Source organism: Haliotis rubra, unplaced genomic scaffold (assembly GCF_003918875.1).
Source record: "Haliotis rubra isolate DU_JTF1 unplaced genomic scaffold, ASM391887v1 Scf430, whole genome shotgun sequence".
Classification (NCBI taxonomy): Eukaryota; Metazoa; Mollusca; class Gastropoda; order Lepetellida; family Haliotidae; genus Haliotis; species Haliotis rubra.
In genome coordinates, this window is record NW_025767114.1 from 463,871 (window position 1) to 488,887 (window position 25,017).

At 38.3% G+C, this 25,017-nt stretch overlaps 1 protein-coding gene across 1 annotated transcript in view; it reads left to right on the forward strand.

The window, feature by feature from the left end:
• The window catches only part of LOC124289033 (muscle calcium channel subunit alpha-1-like), a 126,285-nt gene that overhangs the window by 46,084 nt on the left and 55,184 nt on the right, over positions 1-25,017 (forward strand). Inside the window, 5 exon segments of the mRNA XM_046725629.1 lie at positions 8,957-9,062; positions 9,507-9,646; positions 23,856-23,935; positions 23,938-23,961; positions 24,714-24,866. Of these exon segments, the coding sequence (XP_046581585.1) occupies positions 8,957-9,062; positions 9,507-9,646; positions 23,856-23,935; positions 23,938-23,961; positions 24,714-24,866 (503 nt within the window).

A 25,017-nucleotide genomic window follows, 5' to 3' on the forward strand; every position in this document is an offset into this window, starting at 1 on the left:
CTTTGGGTAGTAGATAGTTTTATGTACATCATTATGAGGCAGAACCAAAGATTCAAGATAACTGTGGATATAAGCAGGAACAGGAAACCGTTGACGCCATTGGACAAAGCTGAATATTTTGGTTGCAATGTAAACATAGACCTGTATGAAAATAAGGTTAGGACAACACATCTTATTTCTTTTGTAGGATTGATCATAAATCAATGTTTAGGAGCATATTTATAAGCATGTTTCTTTGTATTTCCCATGGCCATTAGGAGGGCTGTTCCTAGTCATAAGCTGAGATAGATTTATGAGGCATGTAAAAACCTCCGGAAATTATTGCAACTTAAAGGATGTTGCATCATGAAAACTGCCTCCAAATATGCAGGTCTGGAGCAGCTTTGGTGTTGGTGTAATCATGTCCTTGCAGGCTAGATGGGACATGCATACTTTACTGTCCAAATATAATAGGACACATATGGGAATATAATGGTCCTGTTAAAGATGTTGTTCACCATGTTCCTTGCTGATGGTCTCGTCAGCATGTTTCATATTCCAAACATAACAGAACAGAAATGAGCACTGAATCTTTCAGTCAGGGACTTTTGACTGTAGGGTTTAATGCAAATGATTCATTGCCAGAAATTAGTGTTTAATGTTGTGTAGGAGTGTGTTAGGGGAACTGGATGTACTACACAGCATGATAGAGTTGGCAGATTGTAATTATAACATATGAAAAATTTCAAATGGAGATTACTATAATTTGTAAACATGTTTGCGGGAAATCAAAAATATATTTATCATTTTAAAAAGTTTTGAAATGGATCAAAAGATCCAAAATATACCCGAGACGAGAAATTTGTTTAGTAAACATTGAAGTCTGTATGTAAGAGTTGTCTCCCTCAGGCATGTCAGGAAGCTATGATTCTGGGCTTAAAGCCTAGATATGCCATGAATATGTTTCTGCATTTATCGACACCTTAGAAGGCTGGTGGGTAATGAGCAAAGGTTAAACATCAAGGTCATCAGAATCAATTTCTGCAGTAATGTCATTGTGACTTTTGGCTAGGAAAATATGTGAAGCCCATTTCTGGTGTCGATATATTGCCAGGATATTTCTGGAATATTGCTAAAAGCGGAGTAAAACCATACTCACTCACTCACTTTGACTAGAAAAAAACTAAATGAGGTGTAAGATTCTGGCTTTTCATACTACAATAAAGTTCACTAGAATTTCTATATCGTCATGTGATGATCTGAAAACGTGTGCTTTTGGTTAAAATTACAGCTGCAGGTGGTGAAGACTAGAGATTAGAGTGAGGCCCAGATAAGCTGCGTATTTGGGTAAAATACGCACAGAAAATTTCCAATTACGCATTGAAAAATAATTGTTGCGTACCAATTACGCATTTAAAATGTTAGATAAGCACAAAGTTTAAAACATATGCGTACGGAATGTATCTATAAAAATCAGTTGCGTAATGAAAAAGACATTGATTGGTATCAAGTTGTATTGTTAGTATAGGACTAGTGTTGTACTGTCAGTACAGGATGAGTGAGTTTTTATGAAATCATTTCCATTATATTTAAGTTTGTTTTGCTTCAGTATGACATAAGGCAGAACATACCTGCTTAGTAAACTTACTCAATGACATATACTTAGGTGAGTAAAATCACTGAAATACCCACATATTTGAAATCAGTGGGTAACGGAAAATGAAATACCCACTCAACATTCATAATACCAGTCCAAAAAAATACAGTGGGTACAGTACCCACATGAGCTAAATCTTATCTGGAGCTCTGAGTGATATCTTATATATTACAGCACAGGTCTAATCCTCTCCACTGGCTAATCTAGGTACAACACAAACCATTCATAGCTGAGAAAGCTTTGATATTCCTACACTATAGCTAGAATATCAATATACCATGCTACACCATGTGGTGCTGTTGCTGGAAGTACTCTGTAAAGGGAATTAGTAATATGCCTATCATAGGTAAATAGGTATTACATACTCTCTAATCCACTTTGCCAGCTATGAGATACTGTTTATTCAGCTGTGATGTAAATTCTGATCCGGCTAGTCCACAGGCGAAAAGGGAGTTCCAACCATCGTGCTTCGCATGCCTCCACTTCCTGTTTGGGCCGTAATGAAGACGAGCAAATGTTCGTCTGCCAACAGAAGCACATAGTACACACAGGACTTTGAAGAGAACATCATGTTTCTTTGAAGCTGCACAATTCTTTGAATCCTTGGTCTTTACGTTATGACTTTAAGCACGGCAGGGACCAGACAGAAAATTAAGGCTTAGGTTCATATGTTTTGGTTGAAGTAAAAAGTGAATGAATTATGTTGGTGTTTTTATTTAAGCTATGGATATACTTTGTTTAAATAACAATGTATGCTGTATACATGAATATGCCATTCATGGCTTATTTGTATGACATGATGTGAGCACCTGGCAACATAAACAAGCAGCATCTTATAATATCTTTTGTAAGGGGTAGCCTTCCGCTGTCTATGGTCTGTCCTTTGTAAGGTTTGACCGTCTGCTGTCTGGGTAGACTCTGTGTCCAGTAGACCATGGTCTGTCTTCTGTAAGGTTTAGCCATCTGCTGTCTGGGCAGACTCTGTATCCAGTAGACCATGGTCTGTCTTCTGTAAGGTTTAGCCATCTGCTGTCTGGGCAGACTCTGTGTCCAGTAGACCATGGTCTGTCTTCTGTAAGGTTTGACCATCTGCTGTCTGGGCAGACTCTGTGTCCAGTAGACCATGGTCTGTCTTCTGTGTAAGGTTTAGGTTTAGCCATCTGCTGGGCAGACTCTGTGTCTGCTGTCTGGTTTAGCCATCTGCTGTCTGGGCAGACTCTGTGTCCAGTAGACCATGGTCTGTCTTCTGTGTCTGTCTGCTGTGGACAGACTCTGTGTCCAGTAGACCATGGTCTGTCTTTTGTAAGGTTTGATTGTCTGCTGTCTGGGCAGACGCTGTAAGGTTTGACCGTCTGCTGTCGAGGCAGACTCTGTATCCAATAGACCACAGACGTGTATGAATTATTGGACCAAACAAGTATATCTTGATCTCTAGCCTTGTTATCATAAACTCAATCTACTCTATATTTTATAAGGCAATGTACTGTCAAACATTGTTTTGAACTTGGATTTTTCCAATCCCCAGTTGTGTTGAAGACACAGTCTGGTCCCTGCCAACTCTTACAATATTTACAACTATTATAACCCAGATGTGTTGAGCTGGATGTGTCCAATCCTCGGTGGAGTTGAAGTCCCCGCAAACTCTTACAATATGTACAACTATTACAATCCAGATGTGTTGAGCTGGATATCTCAAATTCACTGTTGTCTTAAGTCTAATCCAGTGTCCCAAGAGTTAAATATATGCTTAAACTTACCCTGATAAGTCAAACTCTAAATTTGTGAAGAGCACAACTTAGCATAAGTTACAATTTTGTGTCAGTGTAATGGCCTAAACATGATAGGGCCTGTTACATCAAAGACAGGAAGCCATTGATTGGCCCCAGTGGAGGCTGCCATGATTTATCAGTATGGGTAGAAACAAGGCTGAGCAATCTTGAAGAGGACCTGGCTTAACTGGGGGATATCTTCAAACAACATGCACAATGTGGTATATTTGACTTTTGTTGTCTGATGGCTAGGTCAGAAGACAATAAGGCCAGTGTGTCATACCCTGGAAGGCAGTTCTTTCCACTTGACCACAAAGGTGGTTTCGTTGTCTATTTCCAGCGGTCCTGTTAAAAGTCTGTTGGGATATAGAGAGGCTTGTGGGTAACTGGACAGAAAATTCATGCCTTTCAAAATTTGTCACCTCTGACAATTTATATTTGGTGTGTGTGTTTTTTTTTTACATTCCTGCTGATTTTGTTAATTGTTCTGTAACAAGCACCTAATTTCATGAAATGTTTCAGAAAATTTGTCAAAAATGGAATTCTTTTAATGAGAGCTACCAAGCATTTGATTGATTGGAGGAAATACACTGTATCAGTAGCTCTCATCATTGCATTAAATGGTTAACTGGTTTTGTTAGTTAAGGGCAGTCTGGCCAGACATAGTGAGTCTGAACTGCTGTGAATAACTGCTTTGTATTGATTGTCTCTAAGGAATGATGGTACAGTTTGTCTGAAACGTTTTCTGAACATAGTGAGTGAGTGAATTTTGTATTATGCTGTTTTCAGCAGTATTTGAGCAAAATCACGGCGGGGGACACCAGAAATGGGCTTTACACATTGTACCCATGTCGGGAATCAATCCTGGGTCTTTGGCGTGACAAGCAAACACTTTAACCACTAGGCTACCCCACTGCCCTTGTGAACATAGTATGAGATAGCCTTAATTGTCCAGTGTTTGTATTCGCATGTTATTTCAATAAGCACCCTGTACTCATTCACCGAGCTCCTTTTGGAACACAATTGCAAGTATGTGAAACTTTAACAAGAGAAAGAGATGGTGATATTGCTTTCAAAACAATGTCTGGATTTATCATTTGTCGTAATATCATAACAGAATGGAAATATGGATGGATTGAGAAGAAGATAGATGAGGATTTGTGTTGAGCTGGCTCTGAATTATTTTCATGACTATTCCTGTTCTTAGAATGGTTTGTATGAGGCTACTCCCATGACATTTGTTTGGGGCAGACTGGTCCCTGCCTGGAATACACACATCTCTCTAGTTGTTTGGAACATCCTATCTGGCATACACACATCTCAGTAGTTGTTTGGAAACAAGCATAGCAGATCTCGCAGTCTGGATATACAATTACCTTCCATGTTGCACAAGAATCTCTCCCAATCTTTGGTCAATGGACTTGCCTAATGTTATTTTCTTATTAGTCACGAGATGTTGGGTTTGAAATACTGATGTGAAATGTGATAGATGTAGGTTTTAGCTATTTGGTTTGGATAGACAGTTGCACAACTGTTTCGAAATTTGGTCTTTAAAAAGTATCAGATATTGATTCAGTCATATATCAATTCACGACACTGGACAAGATGTCGATGTTGTTGTGTTCGCTGGAGTGCAGTCAGTTTAAAGGCAGAAAGGTTAAGTTTTGAACCATTGGTTTGTGAACAACAATAACGCTCCAGCTATTTCACTTTTGTTTCAATAGTTTCACATTAAACACTAAAACAACTAAAAGCAATGGAGACTGAAATATGGTCAGTGTGGAGATGAAATATTTAAAATGCTTACTCAGATTGAACATGATTCACAGAAGGGAACTTCTTACCCTTTGCAAATACCATTCCATATGTGTGTATATTTTTATCAATACAAGACATCAAATTACAACGCACATTTTGCAATACATCAGTACATCTTTAAATTAGGGCTGGGATGGGTAACCCAGATACCCGGGACGGGTGGGTAATGAACTGGACCAGGGTACCTGTCTCAATACCTGGACCAGTTATGATCATGTGGCTAATGGGTTAAACAATGTAATATGTTATTCTTTTATGATCAAAAAGTTGTATTGTCTTTGAAGATTTAGACATAATTTACAGTGACTTCTTTTGAATACAATACATGGTTAAGATATTAAAAAAATTGAAATTTCAGCCTCCAAGCTGAAGAATATATTGCCATTTCTTGCAAATTTGATGTCATGAATTAACATAATGGGTATTTGGGTAGGGTAGGGTAATAGAGGGTGGGGTACCCATGTAGAAAATTTGGACCCGTCCCAGCCCTACATTAAATCCATGGAGTTGGTACGATTGATAAAACTCAATACCTTGCAGTGACAAAGACGCCATTTTTCGCTTATCACTCAACCTGATAATCATGATGAGAAACAGATTTCTAATCACATCCATGGTTTTATGGAGACTTACAGCAGAAAACGAGGTATGCTATCACCCAGCTTGAACTCATCATCACCTGTGAATAAAACTCGGTGAACTCCAACACTGAATGATGAAGACTATTTGATGTGTCTTAGTGAACCCTACGATGTAGAACCACTGAATTCCTCATTAAAGCATCATGTACGAAACCAGCCTCAGGTTCAAGTATTGAGATGGAGTTCCATAGGTGCAGAATCTATTCCAACACCTATCTGATTTCCATGCATAAATGACTGAAGGAGAGTTTTAACAAATCAGCATAACACATTCTTTATGTGGTGCTTGGTACAAGTTAAAAGGCAGAGAAAATGAAGGCTGTTGATGTGTAGTGTACTGATTGGAACTTTTTGAAGTTCATCCATGGGATATTGAAAAAAATGATTGATGTCCTCATTGACTATGTTTGAACTCATTTAGAATGTGACATTATGGAACCTGTGTTTTTTTGTGCAAGTGTGTCCATATTGTCTGCTGATGATGCATGGCACAAGTTCTTGCTTTCTAACAATTAAGATTAAAACAAATCAGGTAGTGCCAGAAACATTACATTCCATAGTTCAGTGAACTTTTAGTACATCTATATTTTGTTATTTCTATCAGTTTTGTAACCATTTCTGTTATGATACTTTCTCACATAGTCTTTGTAAATGCCTATCTTTGTTACAATTTAAGTGAGCTACAGTACCATGGCACTTTTTTTATCCATGAACAAATTGCAAAATTTGGTATCAAACACATATTCAGAAGCATTGATTTAATACCATAAATAAAAGCTGTCGAAAATCACTGAATATGAAAATTATAAATCAAATGTTACACAGTATACTGCAAATTACAAAAATGGTTCCAAAGCCAAAATTTCTCTTTGTGGCACCATGTATGGGACGGGATGCCCTTGCTATATCTGGAATATTGTTCTGAGAATGACATACAAAAACGTTGTTACAATGTGCTTGCAAAAGGGTCTTTTGTGCCTGTCAACAATAAAGATGTATTTAATTCTGTTGGCAGCCGAAAATGTTTCCCAAAATATTCAGTTGAAACTGGCAAGGAGTTGGAATTACGGTATGCTTTTCTCAGTGGTACTTGTGTGTCATCCCTCCGTGAAAGCAAATGCAGAATCATTTTCTCAACAGACATGTTCTGCATGGCTTGAAACTTAAGGAACAGCACAACAGTTCTTTTTTACAAACCTCTTAAAGTGGAATATGACTTTTTGGGAGGATTTGTTTCATCGTCATGGAAAGTTCTGTGTAGTTTATGTGTTCAAACGTTTTACCTCAGTAATATTATTTTAAGTTTCTTTACATAAGAAAATCATGTCTGTTAAAACTGGTGTCTGGGGCATGCTGCCCTATATTTTGGATGCATGATTTACCAGTGATTGAATCTCTCCAACATTTAGAGGGGGTTCAGGAAACCAAATATCCATCCACACCTATCAGCTTGTTGGCCCAGTGTTTCCCCGACTGGAGAAGAATGCCACACATTCCAGCCACACATACCTGTACATAAGCTCCCCAGTTGCGCAGTCAGACTAGAAAGGGTTCCTCCAAGCTTCTTGCTTCAGTCGATCAGTCACAGCCAGCAGCCCGCAGCCTGATTGTTTTCACATGGGGGTTCCCTGCCATTGTCTCCTTCACAGATCTGGCTTATGTAGAACTGTTGCACCTTGCAAAGATAGGCCATGACCTGTTCGAGGATGGAAGGGTTAGAGTTGGGTTGTTTATAGCGAGAATATCAATTTGATATTCTGTATGTGAGTGAGTGAGTTAGTGAGTTAGTGAGAAGGATTTGGGACTGCTTTCAGCATTATTCAGCCATATTATGCCCAAATAGGTTTCACTCATTACCCATGTTGACTTTGGATCCAGGTCTTGGCAATTATTTTTGAGTTCAATAAATAAGTTGCAAGTGATTATGTGGAACTTGATTGACTTTACTCAAGAATTTTTCTTTGTGTTTATGTTTCCAAAAGCAGAAGAGTATAATAAACCTCACCCACTATACCTACTGATTTGTTGATAGTAGAATGGATGGGGCTTGATGTGTTTATTGTCAGTAAGTTCTTAAGAAATTACCAACTGCAATTAACCAAAACCAATTAAAGGTCACCCTGTTTTTTCTTTCTGTCATCATAGAGTTATTTATCCAGGTAAACTGATATTTCTGTATTAATTACAGTCTTCTGCTTTCCATCACTTGTGACATTTTACAGAGTTACATTCTGAATTAATTCAAGATTAGTTTATTTCAGGTTCTTCCACTCAACAGACAAACAAATATTTTGTCTTTCTACTTGCAGGGTACTTATATTATTTGCCAACAAAATATGATGTTTCTGTAGTAAATGGAGTCTCCAAACCCATACAGTTGCCATTTGAGAAGTTTACAAAATGTGTTCAGGCAAAATATTTTCCAGCCCTTTCACACAGCACATTCCTTCCTGCTTTCACAGTGCTGTTTATCAACGTAAAATGATATTTCTATAGGTAATACCATCGTCACAAATGAGAAAGTTACATCATGCATTCATAGAAAAATATTTCTGGTTTTGGAACTGTGAATAAGTTTTGTAGTGCAGTATGTAGAGGACAAAGAGGGATGAAAGAACTGGCGGACCAGTCAATCATCAGTGGATCAAGGAATTAGTGTATTTTGTCTGTAACTGTCAACTGAACTGAACACGGGCCAAAACCCCAAATCGGTAATACTTTACTTTTTCTGATGAAGCAGAGAAATGTGCAATTACGATATGAGACAGCTGTTTGATTAGAAATGACAAACTTTTGACAGTATCTGCAGACTGCTATTGCAATTACTTAACTTCTGACGTCCTACCTTTTTCCCCAATCCTTTTATCATTGGTACCAACTTAGCTTGTTGATTCACCAACATCACCATGATGTGTGATGTCTGCACTTTGTATTGTTTTTCAGGAGAAAGAATTATGCCGTTCTAGCAGACGTCATGAATAGCTGCAAGGTTTTCTGAAGCAGTGTAAAGCATTAATCCCTCACTTACTCATTCTTGCAGGTTTAATGTTGTCATGTCCAAATTGTGAAATATTTGCCTTAACACTAGTCACAGCCTTCGAGTATTTGATTCTGATCACCATCTTTGCCAACTGCATTGCGCTGGCAGTGTACACACCGTTCCCCATGTCAGATTCCAACGAAGTCAATGCAGCATTGGTATGTATTGTCGACACAATCAATATTTCAAGGACTCAAAAGAATAAAATCGAGTACATTAAATTATATAAATTTGAAATTTTATTTATTTTTATCAATATTATGATGATGATGATGATGATGATGATGATGATGATGATGATGATGATGATGATGATCTTTAGCAGTTGAAGATGCAGTGGGGTAGCGTAGTGGTTAAGGTGTTTGCTCGTCACACCTAAGACCCAGGTTGGATTCCCTACATGGGCACAATGTGTGAAGCCCATTTCTTCAATGTGTGAAGCCCTGCCGTGATATTGTTGGAATATTACTTAAAGCGGCGTGGAACTAAACTCACTCACTCACTAACAGTTGAAACATGTTTCAAGTTCATGTACATTGTTTATGTAGATTGTATTTTATTAAGGCCTTTGATACATTTAGTTGCTTTTTTTCGTGTTTCAGGAAAAGATAGAGTATGTGTTCATTGTGATATTTACACTGGAAGCTGTTCTCAAGATAATAGCATATGGCTTTGTTCTTCATGCTGGTGCTTATCTACGAAACGGATGGAATATCTTAGATTTTATCATAGTTGTTATAGGGTGAGTATAAGCTTTAACTTTTTTAGACCCGTGAAGATCCGGGTTAGAATTGATCTTCAGTTTGTCGTAAGAGGCGACTACGGAATCAGTGGTCAACGTATCTCAATTGCGTAGATCGATGCTCATGCTGTTGCTCACTGGATTGTCTGGTCCAGACACGATTATTTAAAGACCGCCGCCATATAGCTGGAATATTGCTGAGTGTGCGTAAAACTAAACTCACTCACTCATTTAACCTTTTTGTATGTTTGCTGATTGAAAAACATTCACCTTTACATTCAGAGATATATACTGATCCACTATAGAAAAACAACATGTTCACAAACATTTCATTAAATTCAGTGTAAGTAATGCCTATTCAAAGATAGCAATATTGACTTTGTACTATAGGATATAGGCATTATGGATGGCTCAAAGACATTAGCATCACAGTTGTGTGGAGTTTCCTCCCTTTGCCATGCCAGGATTGTGTGGTCATGAGGCGTCAGGTTTGGCCTCATGATGAACTGTGAAATAACCATGCCGACAAGTTTCCCCAATGTTATGTATGTCGATATCTAATCTTCTTGTACCGTTTTACTACATTTTAACATCTTTTCTGAAACTGCAAGGAGTGAAGTCCTGAAACTTTGCTGGAAAGATCTAAAATTCGGAATCTCTGAAATCTTCACAAAATATTGGAAACATATTGAAACGTCTTTATGAATGTGTGACTATGGAGATTGATCTGCAGCAAGTATGTGGTATGTCGAATGACATGTAAGTTTTCTTTAAATCGTCCTAGCTTTTGGTGTCTTTAACAATTGCCTCATGTTTTTTCCAGAGAGTGAGAGGATAGTGTGATATGTCCTACTCAGTGTGCATAAAAAATATTAAAATCTTTATGATATCCACTTGAACAAAACTAATTAAGATTCTGTTCACAAACTGTGGCTTTAAATTCCTCTGAATTAACGTTTTGTTACTTTAACAGAAAGTCTAAGAAGGCAGGAAGTTCCTTTAGTAATTGATGTAGCAGTAAGATGGTAGATTGATTCAATCTAGTGGAAGTACTTTCGACAGAAGTGTGTAATGTGGTATTCACAGCATGCACAGTACTCATGTAATCTAGTAATATATTGACTTTTTTATTACACAAGCAAAGAGATGGGGTGTAAATCACCAAGTTAATCAATCTCTGTACAATCAGCTGATTGGCTGAATGCAGTGATTGAAATATACACATTTCCTGACAAACCGAGGCTCTCTATGAGTGTGAAAGCACTTTCTGAAGTTTTGATGAAATTAAAACAATGTTTTTTGAAGATGGATTAGATAGTAGGACTTTTAAGAGACATTAATTCTTTAGCATGACATTTACAGACTTAGTCCAGCATGTTGTGTGTTTGTTGGTCACCTGTGGTTATATCTCGTAGGGTTTCATATATCTGTGTCAGCAGCCTTGACCTTACAGCAAAATGCTTCAGTGGAGTATGCTATCTCTCCAGCATGTAAGGATGAAGATGAAATACTTGTTGATCCTTTTAGTGCCCTTGCATGCTGATTTAATACCACTTAATGACATTTGGGTACCATTCAGTGAGTCAAGCTGTCAAAATTTAGTCTTATTTGGTCAGCAGCCATGAAATAGTCACAAGTAATAATGCAGAACTTTGTTCTTCGTTACCCCACTGTAGTGTGTGTGGAAAATTATTGAGTCTAAATTGTAAGAAAATAACCATGTTATAGGCAACTGTGGATTTAATGTCCAAATTACAGCCCAATGAACACAAATGCCAACTGAATAATTGACAAATAATGACCATGAGGCAGTACCCCCCATGTTGAGCCTCATGCACTCATCAATACTTTTTACAAGATGAGTGATTGGAGTAGGTCAAGGGTCAGGAGGTCAGATTCTGGCTAATTGTCAGCCTTGTGTATTGTGGAATATTAACAGAATCAGGCCAGTGGTTAGGATAAGGGAAGAAAAGCCCTATGGGATTGAGTAATCAGCACAAGGACCTCAACTGATCAGGGATCATAAACTGGAAGAATCAGCCATGGTGGTTTGGTCAGAAACCAGGCTATCTCTCTTCTGCGCGATATCTGTCGGTTGGAATAATTGCTTTTGTCACAAGTTTCGGGGAATTATTGAGATAATAAATTCATACTTCTCTCAGGGGTGTATGTAGCTGTAATGATTTTTCCGTGGTGGTGGTGGATGGTATAATCTTCATGTGGAGTTAAGCTACCTGTTTGTAAATTGTTTCTGGGAGGCAGACTCCTGGCCTGTAAGTGATGAATGTGTTTTGTTGTAGACGGCAGACATGCATAATTACATAAACAATGACCTGCCCTGACTTCCTGATCAGATCAGGCTCAATTATACAAAAAGTAGATTTGGGCAAGTGATTTCAGCAGGGATAGCATTAAGGAGTATGATATATGTGCCGTTTGTGGAGCAATGACAAGTCGGTTAGAATATTACTTCAGAGACAACAGCTGCAACAGTTAAGAATGAATGGGCTTTGGAATGAATGCATTCCACAACTGTAACCAGCTGAATGTGGACCTTCTTTAGCCATTCTGACTGAAAGATGTTGCCTCTGGTCATTAATCCTGTTATGGGCACGGATATGTCTGGATAGTTTGACCATCAATAAAGACACCTGTTGCTGATGTTTTATCCACTGATTGTGGAATGTCTGAGTCTCAATCTTACAAGTCTCTTTCAATGTGACTCTCTGCACCTGACCTCTAATCCAACAATCTCTAAATTGACTAGGAGCTTATTTTAATGGGATATCCACCCCCTTGCTCATCTTCATCCCCCTAAGGGGCGGTGGGGTAGCCTAGTGGTTAAAGCGTTGGCTCGTCACGCCAGGTTCGAATCCCCACATGGGTACAATGTGTGAAGCCCATTTCTGGCGTCCCCCGCCGTGATGTTGCTGGAATATTGCTAAAAGCAGCGTAAAACCAAACTCAGTCAGTCAGTCATCCCCCTATTCAGCTATTTTCATGATGATTAATCTCTTCTCGTCGCTGTATGGTAGTCTGTGCAAAAAATGTTTGAGTCAACAAATTCATATTTGGCTCTAAGCATTTTGCTACATTTTGGTACACAAATAATTTTATCAGCTCAACTTACTAGACCAAACTGAATTATTCCAGTCTTGGGAATAAACCAATGGCTGAAGCTGCTGAATTATTGCTGTTGCTGAAGTCGCACAAGGTGGCGATTAGAGTGTTCTTTATCACAGTTTTAAAGAATTATATTTTCTAAAGGTTATATGTAGCTTTATTTTTGGGACTTTTGGTGCTTAGAATCATGGGACGGCCTTGACCTTGGGACAGTTCAGATGGACACTTACCAGGGAAGCATTCAGTAAGTCATAAGTAGGGTTATTGCCGAGTAAGCATATTTGGTGTCAGACTGCCAAGTCTCTCTCTGCAGGAGATAGATAGCCCTTTAATCTGTCTGTATGGAGTAATCAGTCACAGGGTGCTGGCGAGTATTTGGGTGGAAAATCTGATTCGTATGTATCATAACACACAAGAAATGTAGCAACAAACGATCTCAAGTAGGATGTGATTAACTCATTTGTGAATGGGATTGAACAAAAAAATTGAATTTGTTTTGTATTGGGTGAGGGAGGTTAAGCCTTTTTTCGATAGTGTCATCAAATCCATAGTGTGTGTACTCTCCTAGACATCAGAGAATGAATTAAGATTGAATCAAGTCCAGAATGTTTTTTGCAAATCAAGATTGACAGAAATTAAACATTGTTCCAGGCTCCCTTGCAAGTTACGTATTATTTTGTAGAGAGGGTGCTTACCTGTGAAATACGAGCATTACAACATGAGAAAGATGTTGTGTGCGTCTGACATGGTCGGATGGTGACATGAAAGTGTCACACGTCACAGGCATGAAACGCACGAGATTTGGAGGGTAGCCGAATACGGGTGGCACGTACAACTCTCTACATATAGCCAGTGGAGAAGCAGCCCTCTGGTGAAATAAAAGAGAAATAGAAGGCTGTCGGCGACACATATATATCTTTAAATATGATAACTGTATTTCTTGTACTAAATGTTAGGGTACAGGCAATTGTGTGTGTCCTACACTTCTCCCTCCAAATTCAAGCTATAAAGGTCTCTGTGTTAACCTCTGGTTGCTGACCAGTGTTCAAACACATCTAATTATCCCTTGCAAACTGCAGCGTCTTTGGCAGTCAGACATGACTGATGGTGAACTACATGGGTTTCAGGAAAATACAGGAAATCCTTGTTTTGCAATGATGTAGTGTGTTCCATATCTTCAGACAAATGTTTCAATAAAAACTGTACAGAAAATTGTTTTGCAAAAACTCAAGAACCTTTGGGAAATCAGGAAATTTGAACATATCATAAAAATTAGAGGGAATCAAAAGAATTGCATGACTTTAAAGTCTCCACAACAATATGCATGACACTACTTCCCCAAGGAATGGCTATGCAACAGATTGTAGAGTCAGTTATAGTTATGGGCTTGTTACAAAGCCACGATTCATCCAGCAGTTGTATCATGTTCGGCCAGTTATTAATGGTCACCTCAACTCTATCAACCTTCCTCAGTGATTATTTATTCCAATAATTGCATTATTGACAACGGAAAGGACTGAAATAGTGTTTCTCTAATAACCAATGGAAGTTTGTCTTAATGAACAACTAATGGTCCTAATTTAAGTATATATTGTTAAATTGTCCTATTGTTATTGTTGTAAGTATTACTATTATTATTATTGCTACACAAGATGTCAATGTTCAGTGGGATAATAATAGTAAACATCTGTTGTGTAATAAAAGCGAGTGAGTGAGTATGGTTTTACGCCGCTTTTTAGCAATATTCCAGCAATATCACGGCGGGGGACACCAGAAATGGGCTTCACACATTGTACCCATGTGGGGAATCGAACCCGGGTCTTCGGTGTGACGAGCAACGCTTTAACCACTAGGCCACCCACCGCCCGTGTAATAAAAGTGCTGACTTGGTGTTACGTGGAGCAATATTACTAACTTGACAGGCAATATAAATATACTATCTGCCTGAAGGCTATATATGTAATTGTCAAAAGGTGTAAGTTACTTCTGACTGGTTGTCCGTACATTCACACATATGTTTTGTTGCTTTTTTGTCCAGAGGTGTGCTCTATGTTTCATATAAATTTTTGCATAAATTCATAAAATTAAAAACATGCAATAGTTGTAGCCATAGGAACACTTTTATGGACATATGTTCAACGGTTATTTAATGATATGACCTACAGTTTTAAGCAGTATGCCATCAGTCATTAGTGCTTGTGTACCAAGATGCTGTTTGGCCAGCTGTATAAGTAAGTAAGGAATTAATTGTTTCAAGTATTAAGGTTAGTGACAGAGAAATTAGTGACACATTTGTAGGTTAATGACTGGAAGTAATTAAGCTTGTAAGTGGCATTAATGAGTGGGCTGCATCTGTGGAAGTGTGAACGAAATAAAAAAATACCTAATCATCAATCAAAAGGAACTGGAATGATGATTATTTTATTGATCAGTTTAATAAGGAAGTTTCGTTTGTACCGTGTGTGTTTTGAAGATGGTATGTTTTCACTCCTGAAACTAGTTTCACTTGAGTGAAAAAAGGCGACTATGTTTGTCGTAAGAGGCGACTAACAGGATCGGGTGGTCAGGCACGCTCAGACTTGGTTGACACATGTCATCGGTTCCCAATTGCGCATGTAGCGGCCATAAAGTTTCTGAGTGCTGGGATTTGAACCACGGACCTTCTAATCCAAAGTTGGACGCCTTGTCTACATGACCAAAGAGGTTAACCCCGTCAGCAAGCTGACATGGTAAGGATGTCATCTGTGGGATGACTCCACGCCCTGCTACAGGCATATCGATGCTCATGCTGCTGATCACTGGATTGTCTGGTCCAGACTCGATTATTTACAGACAGCCGCCATATAGCTGGAATATTGCTGAGTACGGCGTAAAACTAAACTCACTCACTCACTCACTCACTCACTCAAGTTATATCTCATAGTGTCAGTCAAGGAAGGGCGGAAAGCCCTAAGGGACCGTTCATAATTTATGACAAAGGGGGTGATGATGATTTTAAGGGGGGTCACCCTTTTTGTTTTAGGGAGGTGTGGGGGGCCATCAAGTTTGTACACATGTACTAGGGGGTCAAGTTTGTACATGGAAATATTTTTACAATATGGGAAGGAGGAGGGGGATCATTGATTTTGTACATGACATGCAGGAGGGTCACTTACTTTGTACATATATTTTAGGGGGGGGGGGCAGTCTCATTGTACATGCTTTTCCATAAAAATCATCATCACCCCCCTAGCCGTAAATTTTGAATGGTCCCTAAGTGAAGGAGGCCTCACAGCTTTATATGTTTTGTGGAAACCACCAACTACAGGTATGATGCTGACAACATTGTTAGGGTTAACCCGGATTCAAACCCATGGTCATAGGTTCCTTGCATGACCAAGGGACACAACTCTGCACAGTGAATGACTGATCCTCTCGTGTTCGTCAGTCTCATTAAATGCAGACCTACTTCTTGCTTCTGCTTAACAAAGATCTCAGGACAACCCATTACGGATCACGTCAAAAGAACGTTTTGATTGTACAACAGATCTTCCCACAGGCCATGGAAAGTCTTCTCTTCAAATGTTTATCCCATTGATGCGAGAGGTAGATGAAATCTGCCGTACAGCCTGAAAATGTCGTTTGGGATATCCTGAGTTAACCTTTTCAAGGTTGTTTGATTGAAAACACGTTCCGACTGTAACTTTCTTGATCTGGTAAGCGATACTCTGATTGGTCAGATGAAAGGTCATTCTCACATGACCTCAAATGGGATGTCCCCAGATCTTTGATTAGCTGCAGCGAAAAATAAGTTGTCGTTTTAGCTGAGGTTGCCATACTCCTTCACTTCAGAAACTTAGAATCACAGAGGTAAACCCTTGAACAGTGAGGGATGGAATTTTCAGTTTTATTGAAAAAAGTAAACATTATTGATGCTGGAGCATTGAGAGAGAGATTAGTGCAGAGGAAGACTTCCTACATTACGTTTAGTTCAACATCCAAAGATGTCACATTGAGTTCACATCCAAAGATGTCACATTGAGTTCACATCCAAAGATATCACATTGAGTTCAACATCCAAAGATATCACATTGAGTTCACATCCAAAGATATCACATTGAGTTCAACATCCAAAGATATCACTTTAGTTGAAGATCCAAAGATGTCACATTGAGTTAACATCCAAAGATGTCACATTGAGTTCAACATCCAAAGATATCACTTTAGTTGAAGATCCAAAGATGTCACTTTAGTTGAAGATCCAAAGATGTCACATTGAGTTCAACATCCAAAGATATCACATTGAGTTCAACATCCAAAGATATCACATTGAGTTCAACATCCAAAGATACCACATTGAGTTCAACATCCAAAGATATCACATTTAGTTCGACATCCAAAGATAATGTTTCGTCAACCACCAAAGATATCACATTTAGTTTAACCACCAAAGATGTCACATTTAGTTCAACATCCAAAGATATCACATTTAGTTCAACATCCAAAGATATTTCATTTAGTTCAACATCCAAAGATATCACATTGAGTTCAACATCCAAAGATGTCACTTTAGTTGAAGATCCAAAGATGTCACATTGAGTTCACATCCAAAGATGTCACATTGAGTTCAACATCCAAAGATATCACAATGAGTTCACATCCAAAGATATCACATTGAGTTCAACATCCAAAGATGTCACTTTAGTTGAAGATCCAAAGATGTCACATTGAGTTCAACATCCGAAGATGCCACATTTAGTTCAACATCCAAAGATATCACATTTAGTTCAACATCCAAAGATATCACATTGAGTTCAACATCCAAAGATATTACATATAGGTCAACATCCAAAGATACATTCCAGTGTTGCATCATTTCAGCTTTAAAAGCAGTGATATACCCAAAGTCAGTCACTAACTTAATTTATCACAAAAATAACACTATGATTCACTCTGTTGCAAACACTCAAATTACATATTTTTGTAAGGCAAGTATCATATGCTGAAATGATCAAATGTCGCAGTGCCAAAACCTAAAGTAACACAGCTACTGTGGATGCCAGGAAATCAATCTTAATCAAGTTTTGAAATTTCCCCCCAGAAAACAGAACGTATCACTTATGCAATTAGAACCCAGGGGACACGTGACTATTCCCTTTATGGAACATAGAGAACGGATCCAAGACCATGTGACTTGCATGAACAGGGTCTTGCAGGTACTTGCAGACCTTCCTCAAAGACGTATTGATTAATTGGTATAAGCATTGAGGGGAGAGAGTGATGACAATTTAAAGAGAATATGAACAATTTTCAAAGATCAAGGTTATCTTTTTTTCAGATTCTTAAATATTAAGGATCACTGAGGAGTGGAAATGAAATTTTTGGACATAAATATTGATCACAGAATATTTTGTGTATTGAAATTGGAATGGATATGTGATTATTGGAATAAAGGAAAGGACTCATTCATAATTTCTAATTAGTTGAGCTCATATTCTCAGGAAAAATCTCTTAATAATGTCAATGCTAATTTCTGTAAATAAGAAATGTTTTGTTAAGTAGGCCTGAATATGATATAAATAGAGACACTTCAAAAGGAAATAGACTACCCTGGATCCTGAAGGCAAATAGACACACACAATCCTGAAGACAGACACACACAACTGAAGCCTGAACAAACAGACACACACACACAATCCTGAAGACAGACACACACACAATCCTGAAGACAGACACACACAATCCTGAAGACAGACACACACACAATCCTGAAGACAGAAGACACACAATCCTGAAGACAGACAGACACACAATCCTGAAGACAGACAGACACACAATCCTGAAGACAAAACACACACAATCCTGAAGACAAAGACACACACACAATCCTGAAGACAAACAGACACACACAATCCTGAAGACAAACACACACACAATCCTGAAGACAGACAGACAACACAATCTGACAGACTGAAGACACAAGACAAACACACACACAATCCTGAAGACAAACAGACACACACAATCCTGAAGACAAAAACACACACAATCCTGAAGACAAACAGATACACACAATCCTGAAGACAAACAGACACACAATCCTGAAGACAAACAGACACACACAATCCTGAAGACAGACAGACAGACACACAGACAAAGACACACAATCCTGAAGACAAACAGACACACACAATCCTGAAGACAAACAGACACACACACAATCCTGAAGACAAACAGACACACACAATCCTGAAGACAAACAGACACACACACACAATCCTGAAGACAAACACACACACACAATCCTGAAGACAAACACACACACATAATCCTGAAGGCAAAGACACACACATAATCCTGAAGGCAAAAGACACACACAATCCTGAAGACAAACACACACACAATCCTGAAGACAAACAGTTGAAAGAAAAACAGATAGCCCATAAAGATAAACAATCCAGACACTGTCACTACTGAAGAGAAACAATTCAAAGAATCCCATGAATACAGACAATCCAAAGAATGAAATTGCTGAGGCAGCGTTAAGCAATACTCACTCGCTCACTCACTCACTCACTCACTCACTCCAAAGATACAGTCACTACTGAAGATAACACTTAAACGACAGACAACATGCTAATGAAGACAAACAATTCAAAGTAAGATATACCTATGAAGACAAACAGTTTGATAATAGACAGATATACTCCTGCAGACAAAAAAATCTGAGCACAGAACAGCAGAAGAAAAAACCTTCAAAGACAGAGAGATGCTAAGTAAATACAGTTTACACAAACAGAAAAGATTGATAACAGAGACCGATAAGACAGATGAACAGACAAGCAATAGAGACCGAAGCACCTAACACCTGCACGCTGGTGTTCCCAATTCCTCTCATTAGGATAGCTAATGCTGAAGCATTGCACCTCAAGCGCAGTGGTTCTGTGAGAGATTTCCAAGTGCTTGAATCTCCTCCCATTCAGGGAACACATTCCACACTCAGGAGAATACTTTCTACGCACGAGCAAAAAAGTTCATTGAGTTTGAACAACTTTCAAAGAAAATATTGTCTTCACCTGTTTGCTGTGAGGCATAATCTCTACTGGCAGCCATTTTGAAAGCTCATCTGTGCACAGACATTTTAAGGATGTTGACACACTCAGTGGGCATTTGAAAAATATATTTGCTCACACGTCAAACCCAAACCCATCCCTTCACAGTTCTTGAACTTAATCCTCATTTGGTGGGGAAAGTTTCAATTTTGTCAGTCTGTGAATGTTGCTGGAAATATGTGTTCCATGCGTGTTACGAGTAAGCATGCATACTTTCAGTGAATATTAGATATTTTATGCCACAGGCAGCAGATTCCAGTAGTATCACTGTCTGCTAACTGTGATAATTCTGACCAGGTGAAGCAGTTGTTGATAGCATGAGCTAGATCTATGATGTCTCGATATGAACAAGGACAAAATATCAAGCAGATCAATCTCTCCCTGACCACCCTGACTTCACTGAAATCACCCAGAAGTCACCAGGGCCCTTATTCTCGAAATGTTCGTAGCCCTAAGAATTCTTAACTTTGATCGTAGCCAATGTGTTAAGAATGGGCTTAAGAAGTTCATAGGGCTATGAACGTTTCGAGAATAGCTAGCCAGAAGTTCATGGGGGATCCATTTTGATGGAAAATACCACTAGTGGCCCAGTCTTAGGCACGTAAAGAGTTGCTAAATTAAAGTCATGAATCCCAGACAACTTGAAATTTTCGTATTAGCTAAGTGCAGTTTCAGGGTCGTTAACCACAAAGAGTTTGTAATGTCGTAACACGATAGTTTTTCATAGACTTAAGATGTCATAGCTCAACAAACGCTTTGTGGTTCAGGCCCAGAATAATAACATACGACAGTCTTATCTTCTTGGTTAACTTGCCTTGATGTGGGTTTTCACAACCGCACTTCTTATCGCTTAAATAGTCTTAATGGGACAGGATTACTTTGAATTTTGTTAATGGACGTAATAGTGTGTAAGCTGTGAGACTTGACTCATTCACAGCTTTGGGGTTAAACTTTCAGTTATGCATCTGCTGTAACTTGTATATGGATGGGTAGGCTAAATGTGGTTCAGGGCTGGGAGACAGAGTTGCTTGGTATGAAAAATATGGATTGTAAATCTTTTTTGAAAAGCGTTAACTACTACATCAAGATATAGGATCCTGACTATGACATTGGTAGAGAATTTAGAAAGTGGTCAAATGTAACATGTTATATATTTGGGATTACACTTTCTCAGTAAACTACAGGTTCTTGTACTATTTGGGGTTGAGTCTTATCCAAGATTTGAACCCTCAGAGTCGGGCACCTAATCACCCGCACCCAAAAAAAAAGAACTAGAGTCCATACTTTACTGAGAAAGTATTATCCCAAATAGAGCATAAGTTACATCAGTGAAACATATTCTTCAGTTGTATATCATGAGGGGCGGTGGGGTAGCCTAGTGGTTAAAGCATTGGCTCGTCACGCCAAAGACCCGGGTTCGAATCCCCACATGGGTACAATGTGTGAAGCCCATTTCTGGTGTCCCCCGCCGTGATGTTGCTGGAATATTGCTAAAAGCGGCGTAAAACCAAACTCAGTCAGTCAGTCAGTATATCATGAACTGCAGTTGTCAGAACAAATCTCCAGTTCTGTGTCATTCACTGTATGACTGGAGTCATGATTCTCCAACCATGAACATGCTCTTTTCGTAGAAATTAGAAATCACAATTCAGCATTTGTTTCTGTTGGCACAAGTCTCATAAGTAGGCTTTCACATTGAGTTTTGGCTTATTTCATACACTGTTAATGAGTTTCAGAAATGATACACTAAAGGCTAACATTGTAAAAACTGAAGAATTACTGTCATTGCTTATCAGTTCCAGTAGCAGTCTGTACGTCAGTTCTGAGGATGTAATCCATGTCATTCATGTAATTGTAAGTTCTGAGAATGTAATTCAATAGTAAAGACATCAGTCAAAGGAAAGCTTAGATGTATAATACAGACATTGAAGTCAGAGAGGTAATATGCTGTATGTGTTTCCAGGAGATAGTGTGTGTATTTTTTCTAGTCTCATGTGGTAAAACATTGACGTGGGCGTAGGTTTACATAAGTTTATCGGGCTTCTTGTCTGCAGCCTTGCACTGATACACCCTCCTGGAGGGACTTGGCTGCCAGTCAGCCTATCTCCGATAAATTACTGAACATAACAGACTTGACAATTCACAACTTTCTTCCACATTTCAGTTGTTGTGAAGACCTAGAATCTCCATGATGTAATTAGAACTTTAAACTTTTAATTACTTATGTAGATATGTTTGTTTACGTATTCAGCGTGTATATTCATCACATAAGTTTGTGTTTGTAGCAGAATAGCAAGGCAGTATGAGATTTGTGAAGTTGAGAAATTTAAATTTATTTTGCAGTCCAGTGAGTTTTAAACTAAATTTAGAACTGTTCTGATCTACCACAGACAGGCCAGACAAGAAACAGTGTTAACAGACTGTGCTCCATTAATCAAACAAAATATAACTTAACATTTGTTTTCTTGGTGAATTTTGTTTTATCCCAACATGATCAGTTGTCATTTGTCTGAACAACAAGTTCTTTCAGCCTTCTTTGATGAAAATGTCCTGAACTTCAAGAGTGGGAGGGGTTGGATTAACGCCAAACTGAATGGTATTTCAGTCGGAAGTTAGAACGTGATGCACGCCTTAGATGTTAACCACTTTAGTGACACCCACAAGCATGAGCATAGTTCTGACAAATCTAGACAGTTAATTCAGGATGAACCTGCCATTTGATTCATAGGTTTCGGGTATGCCAAAAGGGGAAGCAACTCTGCACAACAGATTATGAATCATCAGACATCCTCTCGTAAATCGTATGATCAGATACATTGTATGGGGTCTGCAACCATTTCAAGACAATGTTATGAAGAAACCTTGAACCTTCAACAGAAAAATAGATATTCATTCTTCACTTCCAAACAGAATGATTTCTTTAGATCATTGATACAATCAACCCAAATCACTGTGTGCCTGATAAAAAAATATATATTGACCTACACAGAGTTTAAGACAATATATTTTGATCAGGCTAATCTAAAATCCACACAAATGTGAAAAGGTTCACTTTGGGAAATGAAATCAGGGATTCTCCTCTGAATTTAGTACAGGTCAGAACAAAGCTCATTTGAATATGATCATTTTCCATGAATTAATGAATAATATATAATGTAGAAGAAGTCCAGCATTGGAGGATTGGTCACAGTCCCATTTCTCAGAACTGTTTCCACCCAAGCCAATGGATGGCTCTGGTCACATGACAGTGGTTATTGAATGATAAATGGGGCATCGCCGTACAGTGTAATTGTCTAAGTCAAACCTTTCTGTTATGTGAAGCTCTGAACTCATAGGCTGAATAATTCAGGACAACTCCGATCTCTTCATATCAAATTAACAGGCAGCCTTGGGGATTGGAAAGCTGAATTCTTTAGCGAACAGATTTTACTGTCATTATCCTTGTGTTAGAAATGTAGGTCATATTTGGAGCTTAAGATTGTACAAATGTTGCTATTAATGTTTTAGTGAGAAATGTGCTTCTTGTAATGTAGATACAAAATCTGACATTTACATAGAACACATCAAATACATTGTTTGATATCGGGGAAAATAAATGCGTACAGGCCACAGAACTTACTGTAGTTTGATGAATAAAAAATTGTTGTTGTTGCTTATAATGTTTTCATTTGGCCCAATCATGCCAATAAATATGTCATAGCTGTTGCTCACAGTGTTTCTTGAAACTTGGCAAACCTTTAACTCAAGGGCACCACACTGTCCACACAATTAAATTACTATGCCTCTTACCCTCAGAACACCAGGTCACAATATGATGTTATTTTATGGAAACACGGACATAAGACTTATGGATGGATGTATTTCGATATGTCCAAATAATCACATCACCATTTTGATAATGGTAGATGTATGAGCATATCAGATGAGCTACTGAACTTGATGGCTTAATTTTTTAATTTTCACTAATATTCATTATTGTTTTTCTTTTGTTTCAGTATTATAAGTCAGATCCTTTCCGAGATAAATAGCAAAGGGTTTGATGTGAAAGCTCTACGAGCCTTCAGGGTTTTGAGGCCGTGCGGCTTGTATCCAGAGCTCCAAGTACGTATAGCATGATATGTGTTCATCTTTAGTTCACCTGACTGTAAGTCAACTGAGCTTGTGTCGGTTGTGTGAAGTAAACATGTCCTCAGAAAACACTTGACCAAAAAAGGTCGTAACACCCCAATGATGCTGACCAATGAGACACCCCAGTTTGTTCTAGAGGGTTGAGTTTCAATATGGCCACCGTGGCATCCATATTAAAACCTTTGTTTGACCTTGACATTTGGCTACAAAATTCTCCCATGCATTTTCTCAAACTGTATACATTGTGTTCTTAGAGATCACTTGACAAAAGAAGCTGAAATTTCGCATGCATGTTACTATAATGATGACACCCAAGCTAAGGTGAAACAACCTTTACAAGTCAGATCAGGCTGTGGTGTCAAACTCATGCAGATGTTGCCCAAAAAGTCAGAAACTGTTAAAAAAAAAAGGGTTAAATATTGGCTTAGTTTCATACTACGTTTAATTGATAATAATAATAAATTAACTAACACAATCTTAAGTCATGTTATGTTTGACTCAGTCAGGGGAATAGTTTCTTTATTTGGATACTTGGGACTCCCAAGTGAGCCCATGAGCCGTGATTTCAACACATACAGAATCAACTGGTTCAGGACAAATGATGACACATCCAAATTCCTCATGACTTTCAATTGTTGAGGATGAATTAATGAACAACTGAAATAATGATGTTGTTAAATATTTGAATGTATTTATTGTTAACAAGGGTTTTCTTTTGTTTTCAGGTTTACAAGTAGTGTTGAATTCTATCCTCCGAGCAATGGTGCCTTTGTTACACATAGCTCTGTTAGTTATCTTTGTAATCATCATTTACGCTATCATTGGACTAGAACTCTTCTCAGGGAAGTTACATGATACCTGTTTTTATACAAATCCATGTAAGTATGATTTTGTTCACTCATTTTTTCAACTTAATTATCTTACTTCAGTCTGTTACCCTTTGGGCCTTGACAATCTATGTTAGTGCTACAATCGTAACGAGTTTATGTTAAAGTAGTGAGTGAGTATGGTTTAACGCCACTTTTAGCA